The sequence below is a fragment of the Trematomus bernacchii genome, unplaced genomic scaffold (assembly GCF_902827165.1).
Source record: "Trematomus bernacchii unplaced genomic scaffold, fTreBer1.1, whole genome shotgun sequence".
Classification (NCBI taxonomy): Eukaryota; Metazoa; Chordata; class Actinopteri; order Perciformes; family Nototheniidae; genus Trematomus; species Trematomus bernacchii.
Genome location: NW_022988050.1, coordinates 12,753,474 through 12,774,100, shown reverse-complemented (window position 1 = coordinate 12,774,100; position 20,627 = coordinate 12,753,474). Strand labels below are relative to the sequence as shown.

The 20,627-nt window shown below is 41.5% G+C and overlaps 1 protein-coding gene and 1 pseudogene across 1 annotated transcript in view; both read right to left on the bottom strand.

The window, feature by feature from the left end:
* The window catches only part of sema4gb (sema domain, immunoglobulin domain (Ig), transmembrane domain (TM) and short cytoplasmic domain, (semaphorin) 4Gb), a 37,153-nt gene extending 21,953 nt beyond the window's left edge, over positions 1–15,200 (bottom strand). The window contains exons 1-2 of the mRNA XM_034119692.1: positions 15,136–15,200; positions 10,178–10,459 (exon numbers count right to left, since the gene is read on the bottom strand). Coding sequence (XP_033975583.1) covers positions 10,178–10,325 — 148 coding nt within the window. The 5' untranslated portion in view covers positions 10,326–10,459; positions 15,136–15,200. The remainder of the gene's footprint in view (positions 1–10,177; positions 10,460–15,135) is intronic.
* Positions 10,892–20,140, bottom strand: LOC117473458 (annotated as a pseudogene).
* Between the last annotated feature and the right edge of the window lie 487 nt (positions 20,141–20,627).

The following is a 20,627-nucleotide window of genomic DNA, read 5'->3' as shown; positions in this document are numbered from 1 at the left end:
GATGTTAAGAGCATTCCATGCAATATAACAAAAAGTGTATCTCGAGCCGGTTTCTCAAACTTACCTACCCCACCTTTATGTGAAAAGCGCTATATAAATTAAAAGTATTATTATTAGTAGTAGTATTAGAAGTTGTAGAAAGGAAAGTGAAAACACCAAAACAATCATACAAATGTTTTAAATGATGGGACTCATTTGCCCAAAAGTAAAAAAACAAAAACTCTACAATGCAGCACAACTCAACAGCAGCTCCAAATACATCATAAGATTGTTTTGAATGACAAGCAAACTGTTCCTCTTTAAATGAGGAACTAACGAAAAAGTGCTGAGATGGAATATCACGTTTTACCCATGCACAGACATATTGCAAGGATTGCAAGATCTGTCTGGAGGACAACATTAAACTTGAGCCTCTGTTTCCGCCAAAGAAGGATTCAGACATACTTAAAGACTCATATTTCTTATCTCCACTTTAGTATTACATACTTTTAATGCTATAATATAATAGCCAGGATGCTAATGGGGATGACAGGAAGTGTTGCGGTGTGTTTGATCGTGCTTAATTCAATGTAATAAGTGATTACCCGTCATCACATGGGAGGTGGTTATCTCCCCACATGACCAGTAAACTGTCACATGGACACGCTGGGTGATGACTGTGAGCGTCCATCCCCTGAAGAAGACCCGGCACACTGAGTCAGATTGAAAGCTCTCGAACTGCCCACTTTCCTTCCTGCCAACTTTTTTTTTAACTGGTACTTCTATCTCTGACAAACAGACAACCACATGGAGCCAATAATGAGGTTATTATCAAACCGTCAGACAGAGGGACGAATGACACTGTGCATATTGCTGCTGGGAGAGAAAACCCTTCACCAAAGTGACACCAACAGTGACTTTTAAGAAAGGAAAACATTTATTTTGAGTCATTTGTTAAGATACTGCATGCTTCTGCACCTCACTCTGTGAAGAGAAATGGTTTTATCCGGCAGTATTTGTGAAGCCTAAGGGATTTCTGACATGTTTGTCCTCTTTAGTCAAATAATTGACAAACTAATGAAGAGCAACTTTAGGGTTTTATAGTTAGTCTTACTTTTGATTACACTAACAAAGTGAATCAAAAACAATCTTCTGGCGACAAGCATGCTAAGGAGAATTGTGAAAATAAAGTGTTGATAGAGTTTTAATGGTCCTACGGGTGTGATCTTTTGAATTAAAGCTCCACTGTGTAGAGTTGTGTGTGATTACAGCATTTATTTGAAGGATCATTTCAGTCTATTACAACTTGGTGATCAGACGAGGTGTAAAATAGCAGACAATTTGTGTAAATTGCTTAATTCACTCTATTTGAGGATAAACCACCAGCTGGCTTTACTACACCAGCGTCTAGAAACCTGTATTACCGATAGCTCCATATGAGGAGGCCTAAATGTTATTAAGTAGTTCAATTCCTTTACATATTTGTAATATATTCATCCATATATTTAACATACCATCAAATGTTATGTTTTATGTGAAACACATTTTGTAAGAAAGTAAAGCTTACAAACTAACTACAGCTGTCGTATTGGGGTAAAAGTAAAAACTTCTCTCTGAGATACAAATACTTAAACGATGTACTTAGTAGAGTACTTGAATAAAGGTACTTAGTTACATTGCAGCTCTGCCAAAACTATCCTTTCATTTGTATTATCCATGTGCAAGAGAGAAAAGGCAATTGAAAAGGACTGTTTGTGTTGCTGTCAACCCATTTATTATTGTGTCAAATCTCAATTCAGCTGAACTAAACTTTTCCAAGGATGGCCGCTGCTGCCTTCCCGCTTCGGCAACAACAGCAAGAACTTATGTAACTCTCAATTAAATCTACAAACAAGACTGTGTGACTGCCCCCCGTTATTTATCATAGCCAGTCAGATGTGAGTAAGCAATGAACAGCTCCTCCAACAGACAAAGGTCAGGACACGTGGGGGGGGGGGGTTTCTGGCAGAGGGGAGTCACACAGCAAAGTGCACTCTCCATCAGGCAGGTGCATAAAAGGCATGAATACACAGAAACACAGACTGAATCTATATGTATTGATAAGCAACAAAGAGAGGGTGACACACAGACACACATAAAAAAACAACATTGCATTGCAGATCACGGTAGAAGAGAGTTATGCAAACAAAGCAGCAGCCCAAAGCAAAGTACTTGTGAGTCATCCAACAGTGAGTGAAAAGCCTTGGTTTTCTATCTTATAAAAATAGTGTCTGCAGGATATAACAAGCACAGTGTTGATGAGAAGGACTATGTGACGTACAAAATGTCCCCAGTCCGGAGGAGGCAGAGGCACTGGACCTTGGCCTTAGACCTGCCGGGGGGGGCACTGTGTGTTGTATTAACTCAGGCACTTCTGAACACCTGACGTCACTCACTTTTTGGTGACAACACAACATGTTGAAAGAGAAATCCAATGTTCACTTTAGCCAGAACAACAAAAGACAGACTCAGTGGGCTGCAGAGCTGTGAACGAAACCATTTCCTCAGATATATGGGGAGAAAATAAAGATCAATTTGTATGTGTTGCACCAAAATGCACACACACCACACTATAACACATGACACAGGAGACTTGTTAAGTTCAAATGTAATTTTACAGAATCCTCCAAATTAAAGCTTGTTCAAGTCTGACGCCACTTTTGGAAGAACAATGTTGCTTTTTTGGTTAAAGTTTGAGTTACATTTATCTCCAAAACAACTTCCTCTAGGCTGTTGTCACCTAAAATCATCATATGTTGGGGCATTTTCTGAAACTATGGATTCTATCTTGTTTTACTTGATTGGATTATCTTGATCTTTAAATCATCAAACAATCTCCTTGCAGACACTTTTAAATCAATTTACTACTGTAAGGAGAACCAATGATTTTCAAACGTGTACTTTGACTTTATTTCTTAAAACTGTTAATATCCCTTGCATAGTGAGTTGTGGGGTGTACAAATAAACCAATGACCTAAAATAGACGGAAATAGGGGGAACTGCAGAGTCTGGTTACAATTCTCTGAGGATTCCTCCATGGGAGAGACATCTTTTACACCACATGCCGTCATTTGATCAATTTTACCGTAAAAAATGCATAAATACAGATTTATAGATATAACATGACCATATCGAACACACCGATTTATCAGCATAAGGATGTCCATGGATATAATGTGAATTACTATTCCCTGAAGGCACTGTTTGGTAACCACACACACACACAAACACAATGCTCTGCTGCAAAATCAATGATGAAAGTCAACAGAGCACTGAGGTGTGCCAGAAGCATCTCAGGCTGGCTGGTTTCTATTTACTGTTGTCAAACTGTATGCTTGAGTGTGTGTGTGTGTGTGTGTGTGTGTGTGTGTGTGTGTGTGTGTGTGTGTGTGTGTGTGTGTGTGTGTGTGTGTGTGTGTGTGTGTGTGTGTGTGTGTGTGTGTGTGTGTGTGTGTGTGTTCAGAGTACATCGATTTTTCGATGAGGCGAAGAGGTCAAAACGACAACATCTGTCAGATATTTTAATGGTAACACAGACATACGTACTCTTTTCACACTTATATCACCCATCATCTGGCTTCTTAAAAAGAGTGAAGACATTTCCGTCAGTGACTCAGAAGATCTGAGGAGTGTGTGTGTTGTGTGTTTGCCAAAGTGTGTGTCTTAACACTGAGCCGTCGCAGGTGGCGCGTCCAGAATGTGCGCCCTCATGCTCAGACATATTTGTAATCCTCCATGTGTGAGATGATAGTCAATCCAGAGTGTGTTTATGTGTGTGTCTACAGCAGTCATACCATCAGTGTGTGTGACTTCCTGTGTGACTCAATGATCACTAGACACACTGGAGACCATGTGAGACGCACAAACACGCACGTGCTTACTAAAAAGATTTGGGAACAAATGCTGGAAGGAAAAGCTGACTTAACTTCTTCGGACAGTGTCAGAACTGTCAGTTGTCATCAACTGTGTCCACATTATATAAGCATCTTTACCAGAACATGACCAAGTGTTATGTAAGCAATAATGCACAACTGCGTACCCTGATATACGAGAATAGGAGGCAAAGATTGCAAAGCAGAGTGTTTTTTTCCGCCATTATTCCTTCAATTATTATATAGTCATAAGGTTCTGCATTCAAATATATTATCATGCTTATACAATTGCCAATAACTACTTGATAATATAGAAGCCATGTATTTTTTAAGTGTGTTTTTTGGTCAGTTTACCAATGATACAAATACTGTTGGTATGCTTTATTTTTATTTTTTCTCATTTCTTTTCTGTTTTAGTTTTTAAATAAAGCACTCTGAACTTATTTTATTTGATATGGTGTTGTATATACCTATGATTTGAATTGAAATGATCCTCTAACCCTATGATACAGAAGCAGGATATCACATTGGTTACTTAAACATTTTTTTCTTAATGTTCTAAAATTGTTTGGGCCCCTGTCAGTCACGGGCACTTAGAATCGTCCTAACTTTTCACCCCCTTACGGCGCCCCTGTACAGAAGTAAACAAGGGAATACAATCGAGGTGTTTCAGGCACTGGGGGGGTCGTGTGGGGGAGAGAAACTCCCTCTGGAGGGAAGTTTGATTTTAGCCTTTGCAGACCATTTACATGCACAAAAACACACTACAGGGGAGGCAAAACCCAAAAAGGGCCCCTTTAAAGTGATGTATGTGAATGAATTGTTTGAGTTGTACACCTGTATGTGTTGTATGATAACTTTATCAAAGGCAATATGTAAAATAAGATACAAGCATTGATGATTTCAATCTGACATTCCTGCCGAGATCTAAGAAAATTAAGTTGGAAAAATTCTTCTGCAACATTTCTCTCCATCTACAACCCTGTTACGTTGCATAATCCACAGTACTAACTGCCAACAGCTTTTAAAGCAGAAGGTGGATCCATTGAAAGCTGTTCACAGTGGTTCACAGGTCTCTCCGTCTGGAGTCAAACAACAGCACAGACTGTGAACTATGAACCGCGGGAAAGATTGTTCTCTATTTTCTATTTGGGTCGACTCCTTTCTGGATCAGGTCAAATCATTCGCTGCTATATTCGGACTGGGTCAGACTGTCAAGTTTGGAAAGGTTTTGAAATTATGTCTTTCACAATGTGTTTTTGGTATGTCAAATGGGCAACAGACCCATTTGACATACCACTAAAGCTAAATGCAAACATATTTATTTAGCAATTTGGGTGAGCAATCCGTTTACAATGAGAATTTTCTACATAATTTGAAGGAAAACAGGAACTTATTTATGTGAACTAAGCTTTACATGAACAAAGATGTCAGCCAGTGTCAGAGAGATGCATCACGTTGAAGTTGTAACTTTATGTTTACTGCACGTCCCACAAGACGCAAACACAATACCTTTCTTATTCAGAGTTTGTGTCAGATCTAAAAAAAAAATTCAGGACTTTGCTCAACCAGGGAGAATGAGAATGAGATGAAACACAGCCAAGACTTTCATCTTTTTAGAAAAGAAAGCCAACCCCACATACAACTCACAAACAGACCCTGTGTTTTTTCAGGTCTCTCTATAGATGTTATCAGTGTGTCACCAGTAAGATCTTGTCTGATTCGCACATTACACTAAACCGGGAGGGTATAAGATCAAAGCATCATGGAGGTTTTAGTGGATGGCGTCCAAAACATTCATTGTCACCACCGAGCAAAAAAATAAAAAGGAATATAAACTAATGTTAAACATCGTTTTCACACAGAGATTTAACAACTTCAGTCAAAGCAGCCTTGCCCAAGCTGGTGATGTGAGCAAATCATCGATGTGTTCAAAACAGATGCAGCTGCTCAGGCTGTTCCATTAAATAATGAGGCTGCAATTAGAAGAGCAACTTTTTGTCGGCATAAAAGCATCAAGCTGTTTCTTAGTATACCACCACAATTATAATGCTAACCATGAGCAACCCAGGACCTTGCCTTCTCAGCTTGTCATAGTAGCAACAGACAACTTACAGTGCATCAATATTTCACTGCTCCATTACTTCAGGTCTGGTGGCAGAGGCTGGGAGAGCAGGAAACCCCATGGGCAGACAGCAGGGTTCAGAACACAGTCAAGCATTCATCTCACCTCTGGGAGAAAAACAGCAACACTGCCTCACAACACAATCTAAATTGAGTCGTCAAATTCGCCTATTAAAGATTGCACATAACTGGATATACCTTTTAATCTCTTTGTTATTAAGAAAGATCCTACACATTTTCCACACAACTACACTACATAAAAGACACAGAGCGTGCCAAGAATATGTTTGCATTGTGGAAAGTAACTATTGACATTTAGTTGTTAGGTTAGCTAACTTAGTCAGATGGTTAGTCTCTAGTTCTACAGAGGCTTATCATTGGGGCTCATTTCTGTGTGTCCATTTGCTCATTTTGAAAGCTTTAGGCTGCTTGCCTCACAAACATTTCTCATGTTTGAATTTCTACAATGGAGGAGTGAAGTTAGCATAACCCACAGTCAGAATGGCCACAATGATGAGAGTACATTAATGAGATGCACTAAAATCAATATGTGATAATGTTGAACGTCACAAAAATGATATTACTTTGATAAATAAACAGATACTAAGTGTACTCAGTTATGCCCTTCTGCTGCTTTCAGTGCAAAACAATTATTTCATTTAAAAGAGTGAGCATTGAACTCAACACAAAAGGCACCAATAGACAAAATACAGTTACATTTTAAAGTGCAGGTTTCTACTCAAACTCTCTTACAAATAACAAATAATTCTCTGAATTAAATATCACTGTCTTTTGATTTGCGTGACCATAGGTTGAGAATTTTTTTTTTCTATGACATCTTTTCACCATAGATTTTCACCTTATAAAGTTGATTTGGGTAACGTTTAAGCAAACATTAGCATTACTTTGGTCATGTTTGGTTATGTTTGTGTTTTGGGTTCCAGCTCCGAAGACAAACATCTGTCTCTAAAGCTTTAATGGTCCACCATGCTCACCAGCTTGGCACACTATTTGTCAATACTGTTTGGTGCTGATAGTGAAAGTGGGTTTATCAGAGATTGTTTTTGCAGAGAAGAGCTGTCTGCTACGGCTGAAAATTAGGTTTATGAGAAGGATGAGACTGATTCCAAACAGTAGAGTTGCAGGTCCTAAAACCAAATCAATGAGCTGAAAGATCCTTAAACGCACCATAGAGCTGAGCGGAGCTGCGGGGTCTGGCTCATCACTACGCCAACCCCTTTCACATTATAGCCATTTGAATCATTGCAAATATAAAAATATTGAATACTGCAGCTTTACGTAATGGATGAAAATACTTGCAACCCCCACTACTGAAAATCAGTTTATCTGTGAGATATAACCTCTACAAGGTTATTACACTATGCAGGCTTCTTTCTTCACATTCCTTCTATAAGGGGTTTTCCGAGGCATATACGAGAGTGCATAATGTCATTTTCCTTCTTTATAATCTCCCTCTGATGCATCATGTCCTTGTACTCCCACTCACACAGACCATCTGAAAAGCATACTGTAAATTAATGAGCGCCCCCTCAGCCTACAACGGAGAAACATATAATAAATCCTCCCACAGAGTCTCCCATAGGTAGTGACACCCACCCACAACACCCATCCAATTTCCATATACAGTCCTGCACATCCAGGCTGACACATCTTATCTTTAAGAGGTGGAGCTCGCCACTCTCCAACCCCCTCCTCCCCAATGACATGTGTCACCACGGGGAAAGTGACATCGGCTGCAGACTTTACATGATGTGACTACATGCCTGCCCCAAAACACGCACGCACACACACACACACACACACACACACACACACACACACACACACACACACACACACACACACACACACACACACACACACACACACACACCACACACACACACACACACACACACACACACACACACACACACACACACACACACACACACACACACACACACACACACACACACACACACACACACACACACACACGGACGGAGACTGACGAAACACTTGCTGACACACGTGCACACCCTGCACTCTCACATGCACTCCCCTGATGATAGGAAAGTAGGTCAAGGACAACTTTCTATGAGGGCAGAGAGAAAAATCAAATCTGCGTTGAGAGAGTGCCTCTGGCTGCGGCACAGAAAAGAGCCCACAGAGTATGTATGATTTATAGTCCAAGAGGCGGAGATGTGTAAATAAATAGCCAGGGGGCATGACAGTTGGGAGGAGGAGAACACAATGAGTTCTGTCCATGATGCACTTAAAAACCTATTTAGTAACGCTTAATGAATGAAGCTGTACAATGTAATGAGCGTTTCAGAGTTAATCAACCGTGTCCTTTTTATAAACAACAGTACTGATATTAGTTACCAGCTCACAGCTCCAGTTGGTTGCTTCACAACACTCGCTTTTAAAAAGGGGCACTATTGTGCTTTTTGGGGTTATCACATTCCTGTAGTGTGCTAGACTGTTTTGTGTGCATGTAAATGGTCTGCCAAGGCTTAAATCCCAAGTTGACGCCAGAAGGAGTTTCTCTACCACACACTCCCCCCCTGCCTGAAACGCCTCCATTGCACTCCTTTGTGTGCTTTAGTAACATAGCGACATCACTATGTAACACACGCGCTTTTAATGGCTAGCGCTTCAACACATTGCACGTGATTGGTTAGAGATGTCCCGCCCCTTAGCCTATCACAACAGAGCTGGCCAGCTAACCAATCAAAACATTCTCTTCAGCACAACAAATCGATTCATTGTGAAGCAAAACTTGGAGGAATATTCACCCGATTTTCTCTTTCTCCAGAAACCCATACATTCATTTCTGTAGGACTCCTATCAGGTTGCATTTGACAAAAAAAGGCACAACAGAATAGCAAAAGTGTCTGTTATATTCCCATCTCTCTGGTTGATTGTGATTCACAATGTCAAGCAGCAAATCCTCCAATCTGCAAAGCATCATCTCACATTGCAACACTCTTATCAGCTCTTATGACATTGCACCCGAGAGCTATATGCTGGCAATAGAGCTGAGGTCCTGCTCACTCCACCCATCCTCTAATAATACTCCTCCTCAGAGGGGTGAGGAGGAGAGGAGAGGAGAGGAGAGGGGTGGAGGTAAGAGCCGTCCCATCATTCTACCAGTGCCGGAGTTCCCTTCTCTCTGCAGCTGCAGCCTCTGCCGCAGTGATGAGAGGCGAGAAAAAAGAAGGTGGGGAGGGGAAAGGTGAGCTGGTGGCAAGAGAAAGAAGGGAAGGTAGAAGGAGGAAGCTGCTGATGATGATGAGTGTAAACGCCCCCCTCTGTGCCAAAATACACCAACTCAGCAGGATTTTCTGCATGGACACCAATCAGGTCTACCGTGCTCAGGTCTTCTTTTATGAGGGCTTTATGTCTATTGTTTCATTAGAAGTGTTTGCTGAGCCGTGTGATCTAGGACAGGACTTGAGAGAGGCGATTAATAACTCTGAGCAGGAAGGAGCTGTCTTCAGGGCCAACTTCTAAAAACTGTGCCACTTATTTAACCAGGAGGGGGGGGGGAGCAGAATCAAATAAGGACAGTGAGGTGAGTGTTCAGTAGGCTGGTGCACGTGTGTCGGCAAGATGCATCTAGAACAGTCTTACCCCCTCTGCTCCTCATTGTAACAACAATGTACTTTGTCAGTCCTATTATTATTCCGAGTCTTAGCTATCTTCTGGGGGATTGCCATGTTTTGCAAGTTAATTTCCCATCATGCTTTGGGGGATGTAAACCGAAAGTATTGTAGTATATGTAAGCTACAAGTTAAGCTTGGTTAATTTAAGTGGCAATTGGCACCATTTAACATATGCCAAAATAAGTATTAGCAGCTTAATATCGCAATATAGCCTTCAACGTACATACAACTATCACAGAATTACTTTGATACTGTAGGAGACTTCAAATCTGATGATTTTCCAAGTTCTGGGGTAACAAGAATCGTCATATCCAAAAAACAGTAAATCACACCGTATATCTAAAAATGTGTGTTTCATGTCTTTGTGTTCACATGTATAATAGCAGCCTCAACTCTTGACTGTCTAGGTTGGTCTTGGTAAATGCATGTATCTCTTTTACCTCAAATCTCTACTTGTCTCACGGTTCGAAAATGGAAGTGTTTGCCCCTTACCTTTGGAGAAGACGGTGGTCCTTGGAGTGACATCCAGGTCTAGGGACGGGCTGAAGGGGAAGGCCCAGAGCTGAGACAGCCTGGCGAGGAGCGTCAGGAGCAGCAGTAATGGAGGCAGGGGGGGCCGGACTGATTGCTGGTCTCCCATGTTTAACACACAGACCCGGATCCAAGCACAGCTTCGATCGCACTCAATTTGTTCGAGACAAACAATCTGACTGGAGAAATGTGTATCTTCACGCCCAGCAGGAAGCAGACGCAGACTCTTTGATTATCCTCCAGCTGAGGAAGATACAAAAAAGATTGTATTTCTAAAGGAGAAATGATACAGAATACCAAACCAGAGGCTGTTGTTGTTGTTGACATCAATGTAAAACAAATCAAACATTTATAGAAAAAGATGACCACCATAGGGGGAAATACTATACTTATTAGTAATATTTAAACTTGTAGAAGAAGTCTTGAGGGTCTTTAGTTAAGTAAAAGTGCAGATACAACAAGGTAAACATACTCCATTTCAAGTAAAAATAGAAACCCTATTAGTATTATCGGCAAAGTGTTGCTCAGTACTTATTATTTAGAAAAAGAACCGCTGTGACTGATATATTATACAATTTTTTTATATTAATGCAACAATGTGAAAGCAGCATTTTACTGTTGCAGCTGACACATTATAGGCTACTCTGCTGGCTAGTTTCTCCTGTGGTTCCCTACCTAGTGGTTGGGTCCACTCCAGTGAGACACAAAGTCAATCTAAAGGGTCGTAGGATGATTAATGTGGTCATAAAAAAATAAAAAAAGGTTGTCTCCTTGGGTCTAAAAGTGATATTTAAATTAAATGATATCTAAAGGTGAGCGGGGAATTGTCTCAATTGGTGAAAATGTGACCCAACTAGACAGTGCTTTCTTTAGTATATTTAGCAATGCATTGATGTACTTCAGTTAAAAGAACATTGTTACCCTTTAAATGTTGTAAAGTAGAACTAGAAAAGTAGGAAGAGGAAGTCAAATCAACCCAAAATTGTACTCAAATAGAGTACTTTAAGTAAATCTGGTTAAAGTTTTACTTTTAAGCCATGAGTACATTATCAAGCCTTTGATGCACAGACATACTCCCCTAATATCTGTTGTGCTAAACAAAATGACCGTGTATGAACTCTCTTTTCTACTTGACAGCACGAGCAGAAAATCAGTTGCTGATATGCACCATCACTCTCTGATTACAACCAATTAGCCAAAGTGAATGAGTCAGGTGCTGTTACATAAAAAGGCCATTTAAAAAGTTTGGGGAAGTTAAATTATGTGCCCCTGTAATGTGATATTGCAACACACGACTCCATCTCTTAATTAACCGGCTGCACACTGGAGCAGCATGACGGATGATCTAGAGATTAGGCCCCGTGCCATCAGCACAATCTCCGCCTGGCTGCCCCCTTCTCTGGCTCTGTCACTGAGCCAGTCTGTCAAAGGGTCAACACTGAGAATTCTGCTCCGCTGGATTGTGACACTGGAGAATTCCCAGTTTAATCTCCACTGCTGCTGCTGCTAATCACTCGCAGTATAAAGAACAGTGAGGTTAATGACCTCTCTGTAAGCAGTCTGAGTGCTAAGCTTCGAAACTGACGTATAAGATGACAAAGTGAGCGATGACAAGAAAAAAAGTAAGTGATGGTGCAGGGATCCTCTCACCTTACGTTCATCCAGAACTATTTTATTAAAGCTGGCTTTACCCACTGCTTTTGCTTCACAAAACCACTGCTGTGCTGTGTCACCTAACTCATACTGAAAACCTTAATATATTTAAAGCCTGATTTTCCCCACACTAAGTTACATTTGTAAGGAACTGTAGTTGCAGTTTTTTCTTTCTCTCAGCATATACTAAGCTGACTGAGGAGTCTTACCAACATACTTAATTTACTGAAAGTTATTATATATTTGCAATTGTATTCAAACGTGAAGAATTTGAGATGCAGCTAAAGGAACAACTTATGATACTCAATATAGCCTTTAAAATCAATCTAAATCTATGCAGCAGAACCAGATATATGGTCTTCTTTATTTCACACATTCACTTTGTCAAAATGTAGCACCTACATTACCCACAATGCAACTCAGCCACTGACAGTTGGTTCAGAGATACAGGTGTGTTTGTGCTGCTAATGTAGCCTGAAGCCACCAACCTCAAACAGAGAAGAGGAGCAGGCTACTGAGGTCTGCTAAGCTCACTTTTTCTAACTCCACACTCACATTTTTTTAATTTAAGCTCAATAAATGTACTTTAGTGGCATCACTGAGGCAGAGCAACAACCCAACTTCAGGCGTGTTTGATGACTGCTGTCCTTATAACCACAGTCTCCCAAAACTGTGTCAAAATGTAGGTCAGCAGATGACGAAGACAGGCGGGCGTGCTGGTGGGAAGCCCTTTGGTGTGTCAGCTGCTGCCCTCGTGAAAAACACAAAGCCAACACTCCATTGTTTCAACACTGTACACTACAGAAGCTGTCAAGGCCAACGTGATGTTGCTTCACTGATGAAAGCATGGACACGTCAGGAGGGGAAGGTAAACACATCTGCCTTGAACGTGACACAAACCAATATGTCATGCATGATGGGAGGCGAAAGGGATCGAACAAAACAGCAGGCGACGTCTGAGGCACCTTTTACTTATCAGTTACTTCCTGTTTATTGATCCATGAGCAGGGTTTGTTTCCCATCTGCTGGGACATTTGATTAAACATCCTAAAGTGAAGTCATGACAGATTATGGAAAAGCGTGCAGAGTAGGATAAAGCTGTTTCCCAATATGAGCATTATTTGATAAACACCTAGTGTGACATTTCTGCAAAAAGATCGATAAAACAGACAAGCTATTCCTGTATTTCCTTTCAACTGATGCCCCTTTAAATGCCAAAAACATTTTTGAAAAAGACTGAATGAAAATAATTTTGAAAAGGGGAATTCTGTATGCTTAAACATTGCAGTTTCTTCTTTCACTTTTTTTTCTGCCCTTGACTGAAACCATTGGGAGTTGGCGTACAGCTGAATCATAAATAGGATTACTCGCACATTAAAGGAAGAATGAGTGGGTTCACCCTGTGGGCCACACGTGATGTGGAAGATCTTTCGACAAATCTTATCAGAAAAGCATGAAATCATCATTGTGTCACATATAATCTGCCTTTTCATACATTGAAAATATAAAGATGTAAGATGTGTTGCTCTGTTTGGGTTCATTTGATAAACAAAACCCGCACATTATGCCATCATGCTCAAAAGTAAGAACCAATCATGATGTTTTGGGACTCAACAGGACATGTATACAGAGGAATACCATGAATGACTCATTGGGGACATTTACTTTGTCCTTGGAGTTCTTCTCCTTTACAAGTTTACTTAAATAATAGATATCTTCACGCTCAGTATACTATATAATCTAATTTGAGCCTTGAACATATACTAACACACTGCTCCTCTCTACAGTTATCTCCTGAGCCCACTTCAGTCTTCTGTACCACTTTCTAACAAGGTGCTCTTTATATGTAAAGATGGATAATAATTGCATTAGGGTGGTTTAAGGATTTCGGGTCGTGGCTGTTGTTGAGATAGCTCTTTAATTCAACATGAAGAGATTGTGTGACCTCTGACCTTCTGCAACAAAAAAACCTGAAGGACATCTTAACCACAATTTATTCATGAAGACACAGCCTATTAATATTTACTACAGAATTGATGGATTACTAAAAACTATTTATTAATGACCTATTAACATTCTACAGAAATAGCTGATTACTCGACTCCTTTATTATTAACTTTATAACTGACTCAACAGCAGTGATGGAAATATTGTACAACACATTTATCTCAAAAATTACAATTTCACATATGTAATCAAATCATTCATTTTATTCAAGTAAAGAATCTGGATCATTCTTCCACCACTTTTCAACAGCAGCCAATGAGAATATGAATGGGTCATATCTGATACTATTTAGCATTATTAATTAATTTATTAGGTTTTAATAAAAATTTAAAAAAGCTTTTCAAACAGGTTATAAACTTATAGAATCTGACCAGAGTAACTGCTCTGTCCCAGTCATTCACATTAGAGATGCCATGTTTAGTTGAGCAAAGGATAACTTGATTGAAAGAAAAATAATTGCAAACCATTTTGATAACAATTAGGGTCATTTTTTACAAAACAATAAGTCAACCTAAGGGAAAATGGCGCCAAACATTTTTTATTTAACCACTGTTACAGACATTGTTCATACAAAATGTGAGAATATGCAGTTTTTAGTCGGTCAAATAGAGTTGTGCTGCTTTCTATATTATGGTAAATGGAATATCTTTTGGTTTAGGAATAACAAAACAAGACATTTAAAGACGTCACCATGGACGTTGAGGAATTTGCATAGACATTTTGTATTTTCTGACTTTCTAAAGATTAGACTATCAATCGATTAGTAGGCCTAAGAAAAATTGTCAGACGATTAATCGATAGTGGAAAATGTTGATAATAAAAATAATGAACTTTAGCAACAAACTAACCTAACTAATTTATCTTTGTATAATGCTTTTACCTTGTCATCTACACCTATAAGCAACATATGTATGATTCTCTTTCATAGCTTCGACTTTAAGAAAAATGCCGTCAGCGAATATGATTAAAAAGCTTTGAGACCGTCATAATGTATAGCCAGTGACACAGAAACACTCCACAGTTCACTTACTTACACACATAAGGATTTAAGTATTTACACCCACACAACGGCAGTAAACATCCACCCATGTGCACCTGTCCCCGGACTGCAGCAGAGAGGGAAAACAGCACTGCACTCTTTACTCACCTTCACCTGAGCACAGATACATACAGAGACCGTGTGCGCAGGAAAAGTAGAACAAACATACTAAACAAAGGAACAGTAAAAAGAAAAGAAAAGCAGTAAGAGACCGACTCACCTGCTTTTGTTTCATGGAGTCCACAAATATCCTCCGAGTCGTCCTCTGCGCGACGAAACACCGAGCTGCTGCTATACTCTGCTGCTGCTGCAGTTACCCAATGCACACACACACTGTCAGCCTCCCCCACCTCCGACACACACACACACACACACACACACACACACACACACACACACACACACACACACACACACACACACACACACACACAGTTAGTATTGATACATAAACGTTGGGTTTACAAATGTGTCATGATAAAATATGTTTTTTTATGATGATATAGGTTACAAAATGTTTTAAGGATAAGATAAACTTGTATTTGTTTGTTTGTTTCATGGGCAATTGGGGTTGAAAAAAGGCTCAATATATACAAAAATGTATTTATTAGTTGACAAAACGATTTAAAAATAATGTCCAAATATTTTATAATGACAGCTATTTTGCTGGGAAATACAAATAGAAATAAAAAGCTAAATTGTTTAACTGATACAAAGATTCTTAAAGAATAGCCTACTAAATGTGATTGTTTCTTAAGATGAAAACTGTATTAACCCTGTCTGAGCATTTAGGCTTTCTAATGTGTGCTACTGTCTGTTAATATACAGTGAAGAGAGACTGATCTGTGCCTAGTGACTGACCCCTGCTGGAGAAGAGATGGAAAAGATATAACATTAAAGAAAGTTATTGGTCTTTTTTCCCCTACCCTCTTCCATGCTTATCATAAGCACTAATATAGATTATTTATTTATGAAAGATGTCTAAGAAACTTTAAAAAGTAGGCTTTTAAAGTAACCCCAAACCAGTAGAAGGTAATCAGCTTTTTTTTTTTGCTTTTTTTTTCAGTACTGGCAGGAGATGGTTTGTATTGTGCTTATGTATGAAGCAAAAAAAAGAAGAAGAAATTAGGAGTTGATATACTTGATTGCATCTCTTCTCCCCTTCACTGTATACGCGCACTGTAAACGTTTCAAGTGTGATTCCTGTAATGAACTTAGCCCCTTCTCAATGTGGTCCTCATGCATCCTGCAGTAGTGTCGCACTCCTGTCTCCTCATCATCGTCTTCCTCCACCTCCTCTCTTTGGTAGAAGTGGTTTCTTGGAATTTACTACAATGCAGCTGTGCAATACCATTAGTTTATGTCCGCTGTTGATGGCTGATCTTGACTTAACTGATGCTGAACTGCGCAAATCCAATGAGCAGATGTTCTGCTCCCATTTGAGGTCCTGGGCGATGATGGTGCCCAGGAAGCGGAAAGACTCCACAGCAGTTACTGGGGAGTCACTTTCACACCGGCGCTTTTCCAGCTCCTGCTCGGAGCTGGAGCTGGAAAAGCGCTGGTTTTTCCTGTTCACACCGCAGCGGCGGCGCGTCATAGCTCCGGAATGCGGTTCACTTCCAGCTCCAAAAAATTGTCGGTCCAGAGGCAAGAGCTTCGGAGCTATGACGCGGCGTCTCTTACGTCGAGGCGCGCAGGAAACGTTACTTTGACCATCCGTTCGCTGTTATTGATCATTGTGGCGAGCAGGCAGACGTTTTGTTTGTTATTATAGCAGCTATCGGATGGAATTAATACATGGGCTGTACAGGTTGTCATGTCCGACTATCACAAGTAGAATCATAATGAAAAATACGCCGGTAAAATGTGCCTGTAGAAAACGGCTTAGCAAGTAGTCAGTTTAGCTTCGGTTGCTATGCTAACATCACCCATGTTATACCAGAGAAACTTTCATAACAGCGTTGTGATGCCAAACAGCGTCAATTCAGACTGACACACATTCACTTAAGGGGAACTGGGGATATGTATCAGCTGCTTGTGTGACAGTCAGACAGTGAATACTTTAGAGCCGTGTGAGCTAACCCGGAGCTAACGGGAGAATAAACTCCCGTGGAAGAGCAGCCAGCACTGCAGCGGTCGGTAAATGCCGCTGAAACACATTAATAAACAATGAACCACGGCACTCTGGAGAAAAGTATAAGGTTGGAGAAGTCGTTATTTAATTTAATCTGGCTTCGTATGATTAAAAGCAACACGATCATCGACCCGACGCAGTCCCCGGCCCGTTGTTGTTGTGGGAGAAAATCAGCGACGTAAACTGTGACGTCATGACGCAGCAGTGGCAGCTCTGGGCGATGTGAACAGAGCGGGAGCTGAAAAGGGAAACCGGAGCTGAACCAGAAAAGCTCTCGCTAGGAGCTAGAAAGGGAAAAGCGCTGGTGTGAAAGCCGCAACACAGAGTGATGGGGGTGGGTGGGGCTGCGTTCTTACTAAGGCTGCTTTTACACGGGAACGTTTGCGTTTATGCACAGTATGCGCTTTCAAAAAAGTCTTCCGTTCACATGCATTCGTTTCATTTAACGTGTCTGTTCAAACGAGACCGCTGGAAACGCTGTAGTACATATGCCGGGACTGTAAGTGGCGCTGTACTTCCACACGAGACCGCTCGAAAGTGCTGGACACGCTGTAGTACATATGCCGGGACTGTAAGTGGCGCTGTAACTTCTGCCACAAAATACACCAAAAGCAGCGAAGAAGACCCCGGAGCAGCCCCGCAGCAATGTTGCCATGGCTACCCTTCTGTTTATGCCCCGCGGTGGATTTAGCAACATGTAGTAGTTAATTTAATTCTCCATGTCCACTTGTTGCTGATGGTTGTGGTAGAGGAGCTGTAGATTTTGCACTAACATCTGTAGCATGGTCGAGCTGTAGATGTTGTACTAACATCTGTAGCATGGTCAGTAGCAGTAGCACTAGCAGTAGCTACTGACAGTAGCTACTGGCCATGCTACAGCAGTGAGCAGCAGAGGCGGGGAGAGGTGGGGCTATCGTTATTTTTTCAGGAAATATTCGTATAGAGGCGATTACACAGACTCCTTTGACCCCCCAGAGCGTTTCGTTTGCAAATCTATCCACCTTGGGACCCGTTATCGTTTGTGGGGTCCGTTTGTTACGGCCTCGTGTAAATAATAGGGCTATACGCAAGAGAAACTATGCAGATACAAGCCGTTTCGTTCTCGTGTAAATGTGGCCTAAAGTCCACAACCATCTCCACTGTCTTGAGAGCGTTGTGCTCCAGGTGGTTGTCCCTGCACCAGGTCACCAGATGATCCATCTCCCACCTGTAGGCAGACTCGTCCCCACGAGAGATGAGTCCGATGAGCGTGGTGTCGTCTGAGAACTTCAGGAGCTTGAAAGACTGGTGACTGGAGGTGCAGCTGTTGGTGTACAGGGAGAAGAGCAGAGGGGAAAGAACGCGGCCTTGAGGGGAACCAGTGCTGATGGTCCGGGGGTCAGAGACGTGTTTCCCCAGCCTCAGGTGCTGCTTCCTGTCAGACATGAAGACTGTGATCCACCTGCAGGTGGAGTCGGGCACGTGCAGCTGAGAAGAATTTAGTGAAGAATTTATGCTTCAGCAGCTCGGCTGCAGTTGGCCTTTTTTCTGGATCTTTCTGTAAACACAGAGAGAGCATCTTCCGGAAGGACTTGCCATACTTTTTCACCATTTCCTTGTCTGTGATGCCCGTCTCCAGACACGGAGGGTCGTTCTCAGTGGCATAACAAGGTTGTGATCGGCCCCGGTGCAAATATTGATCTTGGCGTCGGGGGTCTCAATAGCGCCATAGAGTCCCCTATCGGTTGGGGCCCTTGGGGGAACTGTTGGACCACCGCCGGGCACAGCCAAATCCAGCCTCTCCTCCTGGCTGGCTGGAGAAGAAGGTCGCACAGCCACGGCCACGGATACAGCTTCATTTGTGGAGCTAGATGGCAATGATGGTGGTGAGGCAGGTGAGCTATCGTTAGCCTCCGGCTGCCGCTGCACGTCAACATTGCTAACGTTAGCGCTCGATTTCGAGGACGATGTATGACAAAAAAAATGCGTCAGTTTAGCTGTTACATCTCCTTGTTATCTCTTGTCCTTTCTCTTTTGAGCGCCGCTCTTGTGCTTTGGTTTGCTGTACATTATAAATGCAAGCTATTACATTTTTTATAATGCTGCCAAACTTGCTGCTGCTAGCTACAGTACAGTACAGCTTGATTAAACGGTTCGCTCGTCACGCAAGGTATCACATGACATGAAAGGGAGCAAGGTCATTGGACAGACAAATTACAAATTAATTTAGGTTGCTTGGTTACTTTGAAGACTGCATGAACCGGTCAATGCCACTGGGGCCCCAAACATTTAAAACCCCTTTTTTTTCTGGGGCCCATGTTGCAACGGCTGCACCGTCGATAGTTACGCCACTGGTCGTTCTGCAGAGTCAGCATCAGCACCTTCATTGGTGGGTATTGGTGATATGGTGCAGCCCCAGTGGCCAGTTCGATGGCTGTTATCCCGAAACTCCAGATGTCGGCTTTGAAGTCGTAGCCGCGGACCAGCTCCATGACCTCGGGGGCCATCCAGCACGGCGTCCCCACAAACGTCTTCCGGACCTTGTTCCTGGTCATGTCTCCTCCAGCTGCCAGAAAGGCACTCACACCAAAGTCAGCAATTTTAACAGAGCCTTTGTCACCATGAAGAATGTTTCCAGCTTTTAGATCCCGGTGAATCTGCCTGTTTTTGTGAAGGTACTCCAGCCCCTCCAAGACTTCTTTCAGGATAGTGGCGATGCTAGCCTCATCCAACACTCCGGTCTTGTGCTCGCTGCAAGATATGATATGCTTGATGATGTCCAACACTGAGCCTCCACTGAGCAGCTTCATCACCAGCCACAGCTCATTCTTCACCACGAAGGAGCTATAATAAGACACAATGTTCGGGTGGTGGCACTGGCTCATGGCCTGGATCTCTTTCAGGAGCTCATTCATGCTGGTTTGACACTTCCCCAGGTTGATGCGTTTCCTTTCTCTTGCAGTAGGCTATGCTGCCTGGACGACTGCAGCGGCCCCGCTCCCTATCACCTCATTGAGTTCGTAGTCATCCCTGTCGATGGTCCAGGATTGCGAGGCCTGGTCGTCTGCCATGGTGTCGTTGTTTGAACTGTGTAAACACTGCTTCTAAAGAGGAACAGAGACGCTGTCTGGAATAATATATTTGTGGTTACTCCATTTGGCTCTGGTGATGCTGGCTAGTGATGGCAGTGTGACACTAATCAGCTCTTAGTAGTTTGGTATTTTACTAATAGGCAATTTAAAGTCTTAGCAAATCAGACATTACATAAAAACGTATGTCATTCCTTGAATATCATATCAATGCAAAAAAGACTGATCATTTGTCTTACAATGTTCCCTTTAAAAAGTAACTTATTTTACTTAAGTGTAATAAATAAACGTATTTATTTTGGTTCTACACAACTACAGTACTCAGAATGACCAATGGTCCTTTGAGAATAATGGATGTTTATTATATTATGTATTTGTGTCATTACAATTTAAATGAAAAAGCTATGCATTAATGTTTAGATTACTTTTTTGCCGTAAAACGGATTATTTAGCTGGGTATTCATCATTTATTTGTTGATTAAGTATTTGAGTATTCATCTGTAGTAATTA